This window comes from Lacerta agilis, chromosome 5 (genome assembly GCF_009819535.1).
Source record: "Lacerta agilis isolate rLacAgi1 chromosome 5, rLacAgi1.pri, whole genome shotgun sequence".
NCBI classification, from domain to species: Eukaryota; Metazoa; Chordata; class Lepidosauria; order Squamata; family Lacertidae; genus Lacerta; species Lacerta agilis.
This window is the reverse complement of record NC_046316.1, coordinates 42,915,510-42,934,475: the sequence shown is the minus strand read 5'-3', so window position 1 is coordinate 42,934,475 and position 18,966 is coordinate 42,915,510. Positions and strand designations below refer to the sequence as shown.

Genomic DNA, 18,966 nt, shown 5'->3' with positions numbered 1-18,966 from the left:
CACACTTTCTGCCAAAAGCTGGATCAGCACATCTTTGTAGCATTTATGGAAAGAGTTTCACATTTTTAGATGGAAAAGCCAGGTAACCACTAAAAATGCATTTTGTCAGGGCAATATTCTGTGTTGCTCAGCAGATGGGGGCACATTTCGAAACACCACTGCACTTTAGTAACTGGTGAGAAGCTCAATTTAGGCTGGAAGGAAGCTTCCCTAGCCAAACCAATAAAAAAAACTTTACACAGCAATATATAATTTAAAAGTACAGGATCAAAAGATATGAAAATTACAAGTCAGGGTGGGGAAAAGTACTCTAGACCCAAAGATCAACTGTCATCAGTGATTTTTCCCTCATCAATTTATTAAAGTTTGAGGTTTATCTATTCATATGCAGGGGGCAGGCAGCACATTTGCAGCTTTTCCAAAGTGGCATATGAAACATAAAAGATTTGCAAAAATAATTCTGTCCCCAAGCAGCGATCGTTTTTGAACATGGACCAGCCATTATTATTTTGAAAGGAAGTTACTGGCAAAAGTAGTTCTTCCATTTGTACTTCAAGGTAACTGATTTTCCCAACACTTTTAGATGTTAAAGCTGCAACCATAGTTGCTACCTTGATTCATAGATACTATCTGACTGAGGAAGCTATTTTACTTCTTATCAGGAGACAGACCTATCATAAAACGAAGGCAAGACAGGGTGCTACAGCTAGCAAATGTGGAGAAGAGGCAGACTTGGGGCTTAATTGCCTTGCTTGACATGCAAATGAAAAGAGGAAGTGGCAAGATCAGTGCTTTGGGTAGCATGTTGAATACAGCAATATATGGACCACAGGACTGGGAGAGGAATTGGAGTTCAACATGATGGTGGTAGAATTATGATGTATACATTTAAATCTGTAAATGCATTTGGAGTTGATGCTTCAGGCAGCAGAATATCTTTATCGGGCACTTATCAAATGCATAGGTAAAGGTAAAGGGACCCCTGACCATTAGGTCCAGTCGTGTCCAACTCTGGGGTTGTGGCACTCATCTCGCGTTACTGGCAGAGGGAGCCGGCGTACAGCTTCCGGGTTATGTGGCCAGCATGACTAAGCCACTTCTGGTGAACCAGAGCAGCACATGGAAACGCTGTTTGCCTTCCCGCTGGAGCGGTACCTATTTATCTACTTGCACTTTGACGTGCTTTCGAACTGCTAGGTGGGCAGGAGCTGGGACCGAGCAACGGGAGCTCACCCCGTCGCGGGGATTCGAACCGCCGACCTTCTGATTGTCAAGCCCTAGGCTCTGTGGTTTAACCCACAGTGCCACCTGCGTCCCTTCTATCAAATGCATACTCTCTCTCAAACCAAGCATACCTTGTAGCTGTGTTGGTCTGCCATAGACAAAACAAAATTAAAAAAATCCTTCCAGTTGGTCTCTAAGGTGCTACTGGAAGGATTTTTTTTTATTTTTTTATTTTGTTTCAAACCAAGCAGTCTCTCAGTACATCTTTTGATTCTTCAGCACAAGTATTCTTGGCAAATCTCCCTTGAACATTCGTATCTTCCCATTCCTTCTAGAATCTAGAGAACAGAGACAGAGAGCACGAGCGAGCAGAGGCTGATGAGGTGGCAGAGGCAGGGCTGCACTGCTTACCTAGCTTCCCAACACTGCACATCGGTGCTGGTTATTGAGGCAAGGGGTTCAGCATAAGCAGGACTGTCAGATTGGTGCTGCTGAGCCCACACTGCATTGCTCTCTCTGATGCCTCCCTGCTTCCCATTCTCAGTAACCAGCAGCACTGTACACCATGGAGAAGCCAGTTAAGCAGCCTCAGGTAAAGGCACCATTTCATATTTTTCAAATTTAAAACCATTCCATGCCGTTGCCGCAAGCTGTTTCCAGTGTGTGTTCCTAAACACTGGCTAGGTGAACAACATAATTTGAATGCTATTAGGTAGCGGATAGTGTGAGTGTTTTTTAAAAGCCTGGTTTTTTCTATGTAAATTTGCAACACACACATTTTTTTTTTAACGAAGCACCTTGGAAATCTAGGGAATTGCTGCAGCAGGCAGTAAGGTCACCATTAACAAGGCAATAGTGAGGGAGTATTTAAGTCCTGCACAGGCTGAACTGGAACAAACCTTTTACACTGCAAAAGAAAAGGACGTTACAAAAGGGAAAGCCTCTGAGACACCTCAGGCTTTCAACATTGGGAACGGCACCTGCCAACTTGGGAGCCACTTCTTGTGTTCTGGTTTGTTTGTTTGTTGTTTCTACCAAAGCAGCTCTGTTCCCCAAGTGAATTACTCAGGAAGCACTGTTGTCCAGGATAAGGAAAAAAAGCAGCGCTGGAGGCATTACATCTGACCCAATAAATACACTTGCCAGAGCAAAATGGAAAGATGCCCCAGAAGCCTCTTTATCAGGCTGTAAGAAGCCTCTCATACCAATTCAGGCCAACAAACCTTCTAGCAGAATATTGCACATGCAGATTGGCAACACAGCTCAATATAAGAGATCTTTCCCATGCCATAGGTGATCCTTGGAGGTGCAAAATCAGGGTTTAATGTGTGAGATGCATACATTCCTCTGTTGAGCTGACCCCTCTGTGCTTTGCAAAAATCTCCAATTCTGTGGCCTGCTTTTTTACTGTATGCTTGATATTCTGTTATATACAAATCTATATACCGATTTCCATATCAATATTTGCAGATAGTATGAACATTTGGACTGCAATCATAATTTTTTTAAAAAAACTGGAGAGCAAATTCCACTGAGCACAGTGCACATAACCCTTGTTAGAATGTGAGATTCCCCCCCTTTATAATGGGAACTTCAAGCCATAACCCAGAGAACAAGACATCCTCAATTAACACATTCCTTTACATGGTGACATATACCTAGTAATCAAACACAAAATATGAATTTGGTATTAATTCTTTACATTTTTCTTCTAAACATTGTTTGAGCCAGTAAGTCAGCTCTATACCTAGTCATCTGAGGAACGTTGGTATGGTGGTTCATCTATTACTTTACAGCGAACTAATTGAAGAAACCAAACTGTAAGGAGTTCAACAAAACCCAGAGATATTCTATAGACGTTATATGATTTGAAATGATTAAAAACATATGAAATAAGTTATTTTTTTACCAACCTTGAACAAAATGGCTGGTATCCAAAGAATTGCTTTAGGGATGCCCAAGGGTTTTGGCATACCCAGTGGAATTTCTGGTTTTCTGTCCTTTGAACAGAATATCTTTGCCCAAAGTTGCAAGCTGCTTTGAAAGTCCTCTCAGTTTTAAATGTGGTTTGCTAGGTGGCATGGGGGCAACTGTTTGTGAAACCCTAGCCCACAGTCTTCTTGGCATGTCGAACTAGTTGCCCAATTCATTGGATACCAGCCAGTAAATCTTATGCAGACAAAATTATAAAATACTCTAGAAAACTGAACAGAAGCCAGCTCCATTTTGGCCAAGCCAAACACCACACTGAATTCAGAGTATACATCAAACACCACACTGAATTCAGACGCACTAATAAAGTAACTTTAGCCTTACCTTATATCTCATTTTAGGGCATGAATGAATGTAAAACCCCATGTAGTAATAGCATAGGTCCGGGGCCTTTTCATGAAGTTGCCTAGTAAAAGCAATTTCCCTGTAAAAGAAGCAATCATTCTGAATGGATAAAAAGATAATACCAGATAGATGTGTTCACAGATGCAAGGAGCTCTTATAATACAGCAAACGTGAAATAAAATGGAATGACCTAAATTTTGGCCTATGTTAAAGGGATGATTACATTTAAGTAAAGAATGGGCCTAATAAATGCAGACACAGTTCCGTATAAGAACCCAATAAAACCACAAATTCTTCTACTTAAGAAAGCCAATTTTGCATTTTGTCCTGCCAAGAAGCTAATCTGAAATTCAAATTGCAAGTGATTAAAGGCACCCTTTTAACAGGTTTCCTATTAATATTCATGCACTGATGTTCTATAGAAGTCTGGCCCAGTCATTGTATTCAGAGGGCTAAGACAGTACATGCAGACTTCAGAGAATTTTAAAATCAACAAGTTTCAGGAGGCTTGCAGTGAGTTTTAGTAATTTACATGCAAATATGCAGCAAGTACTATTTTCCATATTTGGCGAGTGCTGTCTTCTGTGCTCGTCCCATTTATTTATTTGAAAGAAAAATTACAGTATTTTAGCTTTCTTCTTATTCAGTCTTGAGCCAGCAAGAGGCGAGCGGTGGTTCTCCAGCTTTACATCACTTGGAGACAGCTGCTTTCATCTAACTTGGGACAACACTCTAAGTGATGTGTGTGAAGAATGCACAACTGCCAATTTCTCCTCATTTTGTTCTAGCCGGCAGTACTCGTACTTGGCCTTCCAGCCTCAGCTTTTGTTTGAAGTTTTTCAACAAAGTAGGTGGCAGGTGAAGACTAAAAATGGTCCGCTGCTAATGGTCTGCAATTCCTCTTGCAGGTACTGGCTGAGCCACTGTGGCACCCTAGATTTTTTTTGGGGGGGCATTCTAATTGCTAAGGAAAAAAAGACAGACAACTAAAACAGAAGTTTAAGTAAGCCTGCCAGAATGACACAAGATATATACAAGGGTAGCCAATGTGCCCATTATTTGAGCAAATATGACAACCCACTCATTGTAGGCAAAAAAATAAAAAAATAAATCCCAAATAAACATCTACAAATACCTGAAAAGCACAAAGTCCATAGATTGCGCAGTCATTGGTATTTGCCTTAATGACTTCAGGTAGCATTATGCATGTTAACTTATGCATGAATTTTCAATTTGAGAGTAAAACCACTCAAATAAATTCCTTTATTAATATATATTATCTTTGTCCTTTTGGTTGCTTTTCCAGAACTAGAAGTCACAACATACCACTTCATTATTTGTCTAATGCATGAGTAGGCAAACTAAGGCCCGTGGGCCGGATCTGGCCCAATCGCCTTCTAAATCCGGCCTGCGGACGGTCCAGGAATCAGTGTGTTTTCACATGAGTAGAATGTGTCCTTTTATTTAAAATGCATCTCTGGGTTATTTGTGGGGCATAGGAATTCGTTCATTTTTTTCCTCTTCAAAATATAGTCCAGCCCCCCACAAGGTCTGAGGGACAGTGGACCGGCCCCCTGCTGAAAAAGTTTGCTGACCCCTGGTATAATGGATTGGGTTCTTAGACCATGGGTTAATTTTCTGAAGGGGCCCACCCATTTAAATGTTTAAGCAATATTTTAAAATAAGATTCGAACTAATAATGCCACCAAGCTCAGGCAAGGCTTTCCCAAACATCCCTGAATAAAATTGGTAACAGCCTGCATAGTATCAAGTTGCTCCACAGCTTCTTAAGGGCTCTCTATTCCTAGCCTTCTGTTAACTTAAGTAACTAAGTTACTTTAGTAACTTCACATTAAGACATCTACTCCTGGAAGGAGTTCATATTTACTCCAGGTTTAAGAAGCTGGCAACCTGACTCGTGAAAGCAGACAGAACCTAACCAAATTTACACCAGGGATGGGAAAATCTGTGGACTTCAAGTATTGGTTATCCCACTTTACATCACCCTTGAAGACGGTTCTTTTCCTCTGAGTTTAAGTAAGCTTGTCTAGGTGTCACCTTACATAATCTATAGCAGGCATGGCCAAACTTGGCCCTCCAGCTGTTTTAGAACTACAATTCCCATCATCCCTGACCACTGGTCCTGTTAGCTAGGGCTGATGGGAGTTGTAGTCCCAAAACAGCTGGAGAGTCAAGTTTGGCCATGGCTGATCTATAGGCAAGGGCAGCCAGTGTGTCTGCCAAATGCTGAACTACAGCTTCCTTCATGCTGGCTGGGGCAGTTGGCTGTTGCAGTCTTCCTTTACTGTTTATTATATATACTGAAAGTACTTCAGGCAACCTAAAACACTGCTAAATCAGCATATTATCAAGGAATAGGAAACTAAAAACTTCACTATTGGCAGCGCTCCTGTGAGGGAAAAGCATTCCATTTGTAGGTAAGCAAATGTGAAAGTGTGGATTGACACCACACTGGTCAGTTCCAACTGAAGAAACAAAGCCACTCTCTGCATTTAAGGGAGTCACCTGTGGGAATGGTCCTTCATGCAAACAAACGCACAACATTATTATGTGAATACAAAACTGAGTGATGATGACGTGGTTTTGGACCTGTGAGAAAGGGAAGCAAAAGAGCAACAGAACAGTCGTTTGAAATGGCCCAATACAGCAAAAGCTGAAACACACCGCTGATCTGGCCACACGTTTCACTTCTTACTTCCATCTTCCAAAGTAGATTAAACACTTTGCTTTGAACACTGAAGTCAACCTAACTTAAATACTCAGACCAATTAAATTAGAACCTATGAAGTAAATGTTTTTCTTACTCTAAAAAATTTAAAATAAAATAAAGCTAAGCAGGCCTTTCATGTAAGACTTTGGTTTTCATTTTTCATTCTATGCTTTAAAATGACAATAGACCTTTAAATTACTACATATTTTTTAAAAATACTTCCTTACCTTAGTGCAGAGTATACGCCTAAAGATAGGGAAGAATAATCAGGATCATAGTAGAGATACACAGATGACACAGACTTTGGAAGGATGTCAATGACACCCACAGCAATTATCTTTCCATCAAACCAATACTGCTGGTGGAAAGAACCATAGCCACAATCTGGACCATTAGGTAGATTTTCTGCCTAGAGAGGATAGATCAGCATAAATTCAATTGCAAAATTTAATCAGTTTATAAAACCGTAACATTATCTTTAACAATGAGAACCATTTTGAAATTCAAACAAGCAAATGCACTGAGTAATGTAAAACTAAGATAAAATTAAGACTCTGCTCAGTGAATTAGGCCCTTCTTAGCTTTCTGCCCCATTCATGTAACCAAAGCCAAACAAAATGACAGATGGAAAACTGAAAGTTTTAGGTGTAGAATCAAGAGATTTCAAGAGATTTCTATGGAGCTATTTCAGAAACAGTTTATAATATATTCACATGTTACGTTAATATTTATTAACTAACAACCACCAAATCTTGCTTTCATTGCCTTGCAGGTTTCCTTATATTGAAGTCTACCAGCCTCAAACGTCATGCCTGGAAATAAGAGGGTTAACGTTTCTTAGCAGAGTTATGAGTGGCACTGAAACTGATTAGCCATAAAACAAATAAACAGACAAATGAGTAAATAGAATCCAACAGAACAGATTCTGTTCACTGGTTCTTCATCTTTAAAAAATGTGGATAACTAGCTGCAATGTAGAGATATGCTGAAAAGTATACTTTCACAGGATTACGAGGATAAGATCATGCATGTGAAGAAAATTTATATAGGGAGCCAGACCTAAGTTATAAAAAATCACAAACAAAAGCTTTGTTAGAGCACTATAAACTATATTCAACTGGATTATACTCATTAAATTAAAACTACTTGAGGTAAGCTCTCTGGAGAAAAAATGGGGTATACATGTTTGAAATAAATCAATAAATGTTAAGCACACTGGGTCCTCCCCTCCTCTTGCAACTTAAGAAATCCTTCTTGTCCAAGACAATAATCTAATTCACCTTCACTCCATCACATCAATCTTTTAGCATTTACAGGAATTTTTTCAACAAAACTGGATTAGAAAGGATTCATTTAATAATTCTGCAGAACAATATGATTAAAACATCCATGGCTGAAATATTTTTAGCTTCTGAGCAACCATGCTTCATTTCTGCTATTTAAAACAGATGCAATGGATACAGGAGTTTTAAAACTAAAACGAACTCACATTTTGATTACTGTTGTTTATATAACACAACTACTATGCACAGTACTTTACAAATGGGCATTATTAATATATTAATTCAGTTACTTTAGCTGAAGCTAGCACCTTCAATGAATCCAAAGACATTGGCCACATTTGGATCAAAGCCCCTTTGTGGAAAAGCACAATTAAACTAGGTAGTGTCTAATGTACAATACTTTCCAATTTTGTTTGAGCCAGAAAACTATGTAGTTATCGTTTATCAAACCAACTTCAAACCATGCTTTACAATCCTGGCTTGTCTTGAAGGTAGTAACCATAGTTTTTTGGTTCATATGAGATGGAAAACTTGATTAATTAGAGACTTCCTGGTTTATTCGTGGCACATGTGAAGGGGCTGTGTGCATTTGCAAAAAGGTTGTGTCTATCTCAACTTTATGAGTCAAGAAACAGCCATCCATCCAAAGTCAGCTCAATAACCACTGAATCTAAATGTACTGAAATACAAACTATGAACATTATACTTTATATACCACATACGTATTATCTATACTACTAGCCTGAGGATGTAGTAGGACAGATTTGCTTCAGCCTCTATGGTATCAAATGCCAGGATGACATTACTTTGTAATAATTTCCAATGAGATTGACACAGGAGGTTATTTTCAATTTTTCCAACAGATAAAAGCTAGTTATAAATTCTACTTGAGTCCCTATTCCATTTTAACCAGTAGCTATTTGTCTGTTATTATCCACTATATTCTGATAGCATACCTTTTTTTGCACCTAACACAATCTTATGACTTTCTTAGATGTGATTTTAAAATTTATCCTGTACTCAGGATTAATAAATAAAAACTGGAAGTAACAGGAGGGTTGCAGGCAAACCAAGACCATGGCAGGAGACACAACTGAGGCTATGTAGCAGGACTGGTTGGAGTTAAAAGGATCAGCTGATAATATTTCTACAAGTGGATAGAGAACTGGAAGAAAGGGAATGCAAAAGTCAGAGAACCAAGCAGGGAGGAAGGCTTATGTACAGTGTATACAAAACAGGAAACTGGCATTTAAGAGAATCATTTTAAGAGCATATAACTATTCAGTAATGAAATAGCTCCCACTGATCTGCATTTATCTTAACAAAACAAAATCTTTTCAGTAGTTATAGCTGAAAAAGTACTACAAACTTCAAATAACCAGACAAATCTAGTTTATTCTCCCCCAAAAAATCAATCCATAGCCACAGCTTACTCCCATTAGACTAGTTAAGCAACATCAATCACTTCAACAGTGATACATGTCAATTGCTACTGCTTAACGAGTTGGTGCTTATAAAGAAGAACTGAAAATCTGTACAGTCACTTCCCTGGTAACACAAATAGACCATTCTTTACATATAGACTGCACTTTTCTTTCCAATAACATGCTTATTCTTTTAATAATTTAAAGACTCTACATGAAAAAATCAAACAGATTTTTTTTTAAAAAAAAAAACCTTTACTACTGCCAAGGGAGTTGTCTCTAAAGAGTTTATTAAGAATTCAAAAGAAAAACAGAACTCAAGTCACATAAAGTTTAGTTTTTGTTTTGAAATTATTTGTGACATACATGGTAAAGAGGCTTTGCAACGATCACGTGGAGTATGCTTTTAGTTGGAGAATTTCAAAAATCCCTATAGCCTTGGATATATAAGACTTTTTATTTGGCTTCTTCTAATTGAAAACATGTGCAAGTGGTGCCAAACAAAATTCAGTTCAAGATTCAAAATATCAATAAAAAGCATTGCGGGCAGAAAAATCCTTGGCATAAACCTTCCTTTTTTACAGCAAAGTGTACATAAGCATCCATACAGCCATACAAAATAAGGCAAATAATGGAAATCGGTTGCCTTATTTGACGAGGTGATAAAAGCTCTTTCCCCATTAAGTCTAATGATCCCGATTAGCCTTCATAGCCTTCAGGTTGGGAAAATGTAAAACTGGGTGGGGGTGATTAGATTCAGCAGAGAAAAGAAACCAACTCTCCACACATGGCTTCATTCAAACAGCAACATATCAAATTACTGGTGCAATTACTATAACCTGACAATTTCATTACACCCATGTGGTAGTTAACTCTTTAAGACCTACAACAAACAAAGTCCTCTTAGCTGTTATAAATGAAGTAATCTGAAGCCTCGACTCTAAAACCTGTTTTAATTATTCACCAGCCCTGGTTATCTGTTTTTAAGAAGCAAAAACAAAGCTGAAAACATTTAGGTGCCTTTTGAGGTTTTTTTTTAAGGCAAAGGAACTCAAAACACAAAATGGTTATTGAAAATGCAAAGCACATATTCTGCTTTGATAATTTCAAGTTTATATTTTGCAGAGTAGGCTATAGTGTGTAAGATATGTTCATCCTTTGTCATCTAAGTGTGCATGCACACGAAAGCTCATACCAAGAACAAACTTAGTTGGTCTCTAAGGTGCTACTGGAAGGAATTTTTTTTATTTTTTTATTTTGTTTTCTCAAAATAAAGATAGGTTAACATGCATTCTCAGTGAAGTTTGTTACTTGCCACTCAACTGCAAGGGGAGCACTAGAGAGATGCTTAGTGATGATAGGATAACTATATATCCTAGCAGAATAGTAGGGTGAAGCATCTCTAGCATGCCGGGGTGGGGTGGATGTGTAAAGAACCTACAAACAAAAAGTACAATTAGTCAAGCATATAATACAAACCTGTTTTTCTAATGGCATGTATAAATTGAGCCGCACGGGGGCTCTATGTGTTCTCATACTGATCTGCCTTAAAAAACTGCCCACCCTGTAAGGAATCCAACAGCAGTCTGTGTGCTAATATTTTGCATCAGTGAGTAAGGATTAGCCAGCCACTCATGAATTGGGGGGGGGGGGAGGGCAGCAGGAAGAATCCGCAAAGTATCCTATCAATTCTGATGGGGGTTTCAAATTCTCATGTTATGGCTAATTAAGGAGATCAGACAAGCTACATCTGACCAAGAAGCCAAACACTGTTTCAAGAAGGAAAGCAAGTAGGGAGTCAAGAAAGGAATGCATTTCAGAAGTCCCACATGCACGGGATAGGATATTTTAAAAGGTATCAATTTGCAATTCCAAGTGGATACTTGAAAAACAAAAGGAAAATTATGCATGCTGCATTTAAATCTTTTAGTTATTACGCTTAAAAAATCTATTATGTCCCGCGTTAATAGTTTTAAAGAAACATGCGTCAGAAAAATACATCAATAAATTTCTTTAGTGAATATCCGTTAATCAGTTTTTGGGTTGTTCAATGTATATGCAAATTTAGTTAGTTGCCTAACACAAAGTTGCCTTACACAGGGCAGACTCTAGGCAACTCACAATCAACTTGTAAACATACAAAATTATTAAAAACATCATGCATTTAAAATTTAACCAAACCAAAATGGTCACTTAAATGCAAATTGTATTCAGTCAGTCTGTAATCTCAGGTAAGTGTACAAAATTAAGAACATAATTTATGGAGTATAATAATAAAAGCATAATACAGATCATAAAAATAGACAGCATAATAATCCTAATAACAGTCCCCCCCCCCACAAATAACAGGCCATAGATTTAATTGCTGAAGGCTTGGGTAAAGAGGAATGTTTTTGCCTGGCACCTAAAGAAGGTAATGATGGTGCTAGGTAAGTCTCTTTGGGGAGAGCACAGATGGGGAACTACCACAGAAAAGACCTATTTCCGTGTTGTCATCCTCCAAACATCTCGGGGACGGGGACATGGAGAAGGACCTCAGGTGACAAGTGCAGGGTCAGTTCATATGGGGAGATGGGGTATTTGAAGTCCTGAGCCATGTAAGGTTTTAGAGGTCAGCACCAGCACTTTGAATTGGGCCCAGAAACTAATTGGCAGCCAGTGCCATTGAGCCAAGATCAACGTTATATGCTGAACTTGTATTGCCTTGGTGAGCAACCTAGCCATCAAATTTTGCACCAACTGAAGGTTCAGGGGCAGCCCCACATATAGCGCATTGCAATAACCCAAATTAGTGGTTACCAGAGCATAGGCCACAGAGGTTGGGCTATCCCTGTCCAGATAGGGGCACAGCTGGACCACCAGCCAAAGCTAACAGAAGGCATTCTGGACCACCAAGGCCACCTGGCAGTAATGGATCCAGGAATACCCCCAAGTCACGTACCTGCTCCTCTATATTGTTTAACATTCAAACTGGGCTAGCATATGCCCTACATAGGGGTGGTGAACTCTCAGGGGCAGAATGCAGGCCTTCCACATCTATTTGGCCCTCAGAACTCTCCCCAGGCCTTCCCCAACTTAATTCACAAGGGAATGAAACTTGTGGGCTGAAAAAGGATCCGCACCCCTGCCCTACATCCACCCCACTGCCAAAACATCAGACTCAGCAACTGAAAACTGGCTAGCATTAGCTCTAATTCAGGGGTTTAAAGGTATGTGTTCCTGCCTGTGTGAGGGAAAGAGGAGTAGGGCATTTTGAAATGGGGAGCCTGTTCCCTGTGTGAATTTGAACCCTGACTGCTAACCACATGGGGAGCCTACATGCAGACAGTAGGCTTCCTGCTTTAGAACATCTGCGCCAAATGTGGGCAGTGGCTGGGATGGAAGGAAGCAAACACAGTCATGCTCTTTCCCTCACACTATGGGGAAGGTACTTGTATGAGTGTCCAGACATGGATACAGTCATTATGCAACTGGTATACCAACAAAAAATCCAGTAAATAGAAGCAATTGATAACGTGGTGTAAAATCTGGATTTCAATGTACGTATACCAGGATTCAGCAAGACTGCAAAGTTTTTTTGGGGTGTCATAGCAAAGACTCACCCATGGCCTTATTTATTAGCTTGCATAGGTTAACCTTTACAACAAAATTCACTTTGATGGACAAGTCCCCATGATCATCTGGAAAACAACAACAACCAAAAAACAAAGTTCATTCCTTACATTTGTATTCCACCTTGTCTCCAAGAATTCCAAGGTGGCACACGTGGTTCTTCTCCTATTTTATCATCACAACTTTGTAAGGTAGGTAAGGAGGCAAGAATGAGAGAAACTGACTGATCACCTAATGAGCTTCATGGCAGAATGGTGATCGATCTGAACCACTAATGAAATATTATCTTCATTCAAGAACCATATGTTAGCCCTCTATAGTATTCTATTAAGAAATCTTGTGCAAACTCATTTAGCATTTTGAAGACACTCAAAGTATTCAACAAGTTACAACTAAATCAAATAGATGCAGCTTATCCAATTTACTGGAACTGTGGAAATGTTATGCTTTGCATTATAAACATAATGGTAGACACCAGGCAGATGAGACAAACTATAAATCTGTAATAAAAATGTAAATATTTTGAGTTAAAACATGATTTCTTACCTCAAGTGGAGATTCACAGAGGAACCTTGTGAACTGCATTTGGTATGTTTATCCGGAGTCCAGGACACCAAGGATACATGTCCAGTATGCAACAACACACACAAACATAACAAAGAGAAAAACAAATAAATCAGAAGGTTTTTAACATAGATGTATTGCTAACTATTATGTTAGGAATTTAACCTATACTTAACTAGCAGCCTCATACGCAGTGTTGCTGTGAATTGCTAATAATCCCCCCCAAAAAAACAATGCAATTTTGAAATCAGTAGTTAAAATTACTGCATTTTTTTCAGTGTGCAGTTCTCTATTTTTATTCAAAGTAGTGCCCAACTGCATCCAGACAGACAAAGATCTGTTCTCAGGAACCATTTTGCATAATTTGGTTATGATATCTTACAGTAAGTGTCCAAATCTATAGCGAACTGACAAACATGTTTCCAAAATATATAGTAGAAGCCTGACTAGGTATGTTCAATGGGTTAAATTTACAGATGAGTTCAAGTTGCCTCTTCTATAAACCACCACAACATTTAGAAATAAGAAGGGCAATAATTGTTTTGTGAAATTGCCCCATGGGATGCAGAGCCTAGGGCTTGCCGATCAGAAGATTGGCGGTTCAAATCCCCGTGACGGGGTGAGCTCCCGTTGTTCGGTCCCAGCTCCTGCCCACCTAGCAGTTCGAAAGCATGTCAAGCGCAAGTAGATAAATAGGTACCACTCTGGCGGGAAAGTAAACGGTATTTCCGTGCGCTGCTTGGTTCACCAGAAGCGGCTTAGTCATGCTGACCACATGACCCAGAAGCTGTCTGCGGACAAACGCCGGCTCCCTCGGCCTATAGAGTGAGATGAGCACCACAACCCCAGAGTTGTCCACAACTGGATCTAACGGTCAGGGGTACCTTCACCTTTATGAATAAAATAGTAGCTTTCTTACGTTAAGCGCTTGGAAATTTATTTGGATGGCTTTGGTGTTTGAAAACTGCTGCATCCTTAACTATTCTACAATGAACTAAGTCCTCATTTGAAGTTACTGATTAAAGTTAACAAATTCTTCGGAGAAAAGTTGGTTGGCAAGACTACGAACAACATTAAGCTAGAGACTGGAATATTTGAATCACTAGATATTGAAAATTGCAGGATGGTCTAATGAAACAGTTGTGGCAACTAGGAATCAGGGTAGCAATTTGATCTCGTACATACATCAAGTGATCCAAGATTCTCAGCTATGGCCTAATAATGCTGAAAATTTGTTTCCCCATCACATTATCTTGAGTGGGTATTTTCGCCCATATTTGCAGTATCCAACTCCCAAAAACACAGGGCAGGAATCTTCCAACCCATTGATGTTTTGCTCTGGCTTAGTCAGTCAAACTTTGAATGGCAGAATTGTATCCCCTCCTCAACCCCATCACACAGATGGTCTGCCATAGGAGGACAAGCGCTTCACACTTTCACCTCAAAAAGAGGGAAGAAATCAATAGTAAAAGCACTTTCCCACATGAAAGCCTTGCTCACAGGGTTATACCTGACATTCTCTGTGTGTGAGGACAAGCAAACTACCACCCATCCAACAGAACATCACGTCCTCGCCCCTGCACCACTCAAATCTGCTCTAGAAGGTTGAGGGGACCTGACTGGAACATACTTGTGAGTGTGTAGGGGGCAGGGAAGGAAGATGAAGTTCCATTGCATTAGCAAAAGTTCACTCGCACCGTGCTGGATTCCACCGACGTATGCATTGTGAAGGCAAGGCAGGTGCAGTTCACCAGCAACAAAGGCTAGTAAGCCATCTGAACCAGGGCTCAGTGAATGGATTTCCATTTATGCTTGGGTTCATTCTCATTTGCCATGCGCAAGTGTCAGGGGATATTGAGGAGTGACCTTCTCCATGCATACAAGGCATGCATGGAGCAGTTGGACCACTCCTAATGTTCAAGACCTTGCTGCCCCTGCTGCCCCCAAAAACAGCATGTGTGTACAACTGCAAAGGTCCAGCAGGACCAGCAAGGTGATTATTATGGGGAGTAGGAATAGTCGGGAGTCTTCCCCTTGCATCTCCAAAACGGTCAAGTGGCAGGGTACCCTTTTTCAAAGGATTTGGTGCATCTGTGAAGAATGTCTGAATAGGGCGTCTAAGGTGACTGCAGCATGGATGCATCCAATACATTACTTTCAGCAGCAGTTTGTGACACAGTAACGTCTGGTTGGCCACTGAGTGACTAGAATGCTGGACTAGATATGCCCTTGGTCTGATCCAGCAGAACAGATCTTATAGCCCATTTGTACAAAATGTGACTGTTTATTCTTGAATGTCATATGAAAGAGGAAAGACATAATGTATTGCTGACACGAGAGCCCCTCTAGTAAGCACAAACTACTTGAAAGCCCTTTTTTAAAATGAGAAAAGCCTAGAGCAGGCATAGGCAACCTTCGGCTCTCCAGATGTTTCAGACTACAATTCCCATCATCCCTGACCACTGGTCCTGTTAGCTAGGGATCATGGGAGTTGTAGGCCAAAACATCTGGAGAGCCGAAGGTTGCCTATGCCTGGCCTAGAGCTTTCCCTTTATACTGGAGGAACCACAAATAACTCTGAGCACACCTGCAAAAGAGCAGCACACAAAGATGGTAGCTGAATGACATTTTGAGCAACGATTCAAAAGAAAGAGCAATATACAATTTGTAAGAGGGTCCAGTATCTGAACATCACTTGGAAAGGTCCTGCTTTACAATACTTTAATTTGATTTCACATCTACAGCAAATTTAGACAAAGAGGTTGGTTTTAAATCACTGAGTGTCATCCCCCCACCGCAAACTACAGTTTAGCAAGCAACCTTATATATTAGTGCCTTATAAATCATTCAACACATACTAATGATGGCAGACATGTATTTTGCTGGTTAACAAGAGTGTGGGTGGGGACTAGGAACATCATGGGGAATAAAGCGTAAGGGGTTGGTTAACACTTTCATACACGCACGCACACAAAGACACATGTTCTTCCCTGCAACCTTTCCTCTCAGGATTCTCCCACCCTCCAGTCCGTTTGGATGAAGGGGAAAAATCAAGCAGTAGGGGGAACAGGAACCATTTGTGTGTCTTTCCCCCCCCCACTCATCAATTTTCCTCTACAAACATTTCACAGCCCCATGCTGATATTGTAAGGAAAACATGGTTCTGATATCCTTACCCTACCCTTTTTGCCTTGTAATGGATAGTACTAGTCTCATTCTATGGGACCACCATCAACATTCAGAAGTCTTCAGAAAACTGAAATGTTTAAAAATAGTATTTGTATACACTAAACCATTCATACCACAGGATAACCCAAAGAATGCCTGCTTGTGCTAAAACCCCAAACCAAAAATATATTTTCCTCCTGTGTCTACTTCAAACTATGGGTTGGAGCCAGACTGTGTAATACTTAGAAGAGAGTCAATGAAATCTTTGGGACTCCAGTCATGCCAAAATCAATTGATATAAATGGGTCTACATCTGGTATGACTAGGTTGGAATCCAACCTTAGGGCCTGGTTTAGACAATATGCTGCCCAAAAGTTTGGGTCTCTTGAACCGATTGATTTATATGAAAATAAAGGTGTTTTTTGTAAACCGCTTTGAGTTTTGCTCCTACAATTAAGCGGTATATAAATTTTATGAAATTAAAAAATGATAAACCTTGTTTATTGCTCACTAACAGTTGCTACTGAAGAGTGCATTTCTTGAAACCATTGAGTAAAGCAGGCATTAAGAACATAATAACCATAAATTGCTAGGGTAGCATATGCCTTTATACCAATATTAAAAATGTATTTATATAGCAATGTTTTTATTCCATGTGCTCTGGTCCATAAATGCTTATGTCATAATTTGTTAACATGCCACCAGATGCTGTTTTAACTTATCCATAAAACTTGTGCCAACTGGAGAGCCATGAAGTACAGTTGACTATTTCTTCAAAAGAAAGCAATATGGTTAAATACACCACCACCACACAATTTAGATTCAAATGAATCAAGAACTAAAAATAAGGGTAATATGGATTACTTCCCTAGCACTATCTAATTTTGGTTTTGGTATTGTTCTTGCTGCAGTATGTCTGTAGCTGAAGGCAAGATCTAATTAACCTCCAAATGGATGGTAAATATTTAGACAAGCCCTTTGACAATTAAAAAGGAGACTTCCATAAGCCTAAGCCCTTGTCAAAGACAAGGGAACAGTGTGGAGTCTATTGTTAGGCCTTTTGGAGTCATTCACAACCAAGGTGTTCAAAAGACTGGGTAATCTGGAGCTTTAGGATTGAGGCATGGGAAAATTGTTGGTTTCATTATTCTAATTATACCTCTGAATTTGAGAGTTATAATGTAGTTTCCAAAGTTCTATTCATATTTGAGAAAGAGGCCGAGTGCTAAGCATCTGCATTACTTTGCTTTTATGCAAACCTCAGTAATTCCTTAATTAAAAGATCTGGCACCAGAAGAAGACATATTTGACACTGGAAAGACTTTCAAGAATTTGAATTCTAGCTTTTTGTTGGTCAGCAAATGCCAAAACATTTTCACAGTATTTGCTGACTTTCCAGAGATTGTTCTGCAACATTTTACTACAAATACCTAAGGTTAACTTAGAATACATGAATGTTATGAGTTGCAACCATTGTTGGGCAGTCCACAGAAGAGCAAAAACATTTAGCGCCTTTGATTGGACCAAACTCCCATCTATCAGAACAGGAGTAGGGAAACACTTGCAGTCGCATTCTCTTCTGGGCAACCAGTCAGATTTGGGTACATGATGTGTGCCACTTATGGCAAATGAAGCCATTTCAGAATGGGGCACAAATTCCTATTCAAGAAGCATCACTTTCTCTGAGACCTAGTTGAATTACACACACTGTGCTCTAGTGTAGCAATAAGTAAGCAAAAGAAGTGAAGATGCAGATTTCTTTCAAATATTTATATTTCAAGCTGGAAAGGGATTGTGGGCAAAGGCAAAATATTGGTTTTTAAACAGATCAGCTACTAGCTACAATGGTTATGTTCTACCTCCACTGTCACAGGCAGTATGCTTCTGAATACCAGTTGCTGGGAATCACAAATGTTGCACTCAAGTCCTGCTTGCAGTCTGCCCAAAGGCATCTGGCTGCCCACTGTGAGAACAGGAGACTAGATCATAGGTAGGCAAACTAAGGCCCCGGGGCCAGATCCGGCCCAATCACCTTCTACCATAATTCTGGCCTGCGGACGTTCCAGGAATCAGTGTTTTTTTGACATGAGTAGAATGTGTCCTTTTATTTAAAATGCATCTCTGGGTTATTTGTGGGGCCTGCCTGGTGTTTTTACATGAGTAGAATGTGTTCTTTTATTTAAAATGCATCTCTGGGTTATTTGTTGGGCATAGGAATTCATTCATTTTTTTCCTCTTCAAAATATAGTCCGGCCCCCCCACAAGGTCTGAGGGACAGTGGACCGCCCCCCTGCTGAAAAAGTTTGCTGACCCCTGGACTAGATGATCCTTGTACCTGATCCAGTATAACTCATAGCACATCATGTATTGAACCACCTGTTAGTCATACATGATTAGACCTACTGAGGTTAATGGAGTTAACTAACTTAGGCCCATTCATTTATATGGGTGTACTTCAAGCATAACTTGTTTAGATACAAACCCACATTCTTTACCTTCCACATGCTTCAGCCTCCATGTTGTCATTTTGGGGAGGCACTGCAGCTCCCCCCCCCCTCCAGTAACATTATTGCATGCAGCTTTTTAGACAGTGAATATTTTGTAGGCCTTTAAATAAATTTTC

The 18,966-nt window shown here is 39.8% G+C and overlaps 1 protein-coding gene across 8 annotated transcripts in view; it reads right to left on the bottom strand.

Annotated features, from left to right (window-relative positions):
- The window catches only part of ATE1 (arginyltransferase 1), a 72,908-nt gene that overhangs the window by 33,980 nt on the left and 19,962 nt on the right, over positions 1-18,966 (bottom strand). For 6 of the 8 annotated variants that reach the window (XR_004426641.1, XM_033149513.1, XM_033149508.1 and 3 more), the window contains 3 exons: positions 13,158-13,190; positions 6,520-6,701; positions 3,541-3,640 (listed from right to left, as the gene is read on the bottom strand). Coding sequence is in view for 7 of the 8 variants with exons in the window: in XM_033149513.1 (XP_033005404.1) it covers positions 3,541-3,640; positions 6,520-6,701; positions 13,158-13,190 (315 nt within the window). In the remaining variant the exon portion in view is untranslated. The remainder of the gene's footprint in view (positions 1-3,540; positions 3,641-6,519; positions 6,702-13,157; positions 13,191-18,966) is intronic. The other 2 variants (XM_033149512.1, XM_033149511.1) reach the window with 1 other exon arrangement.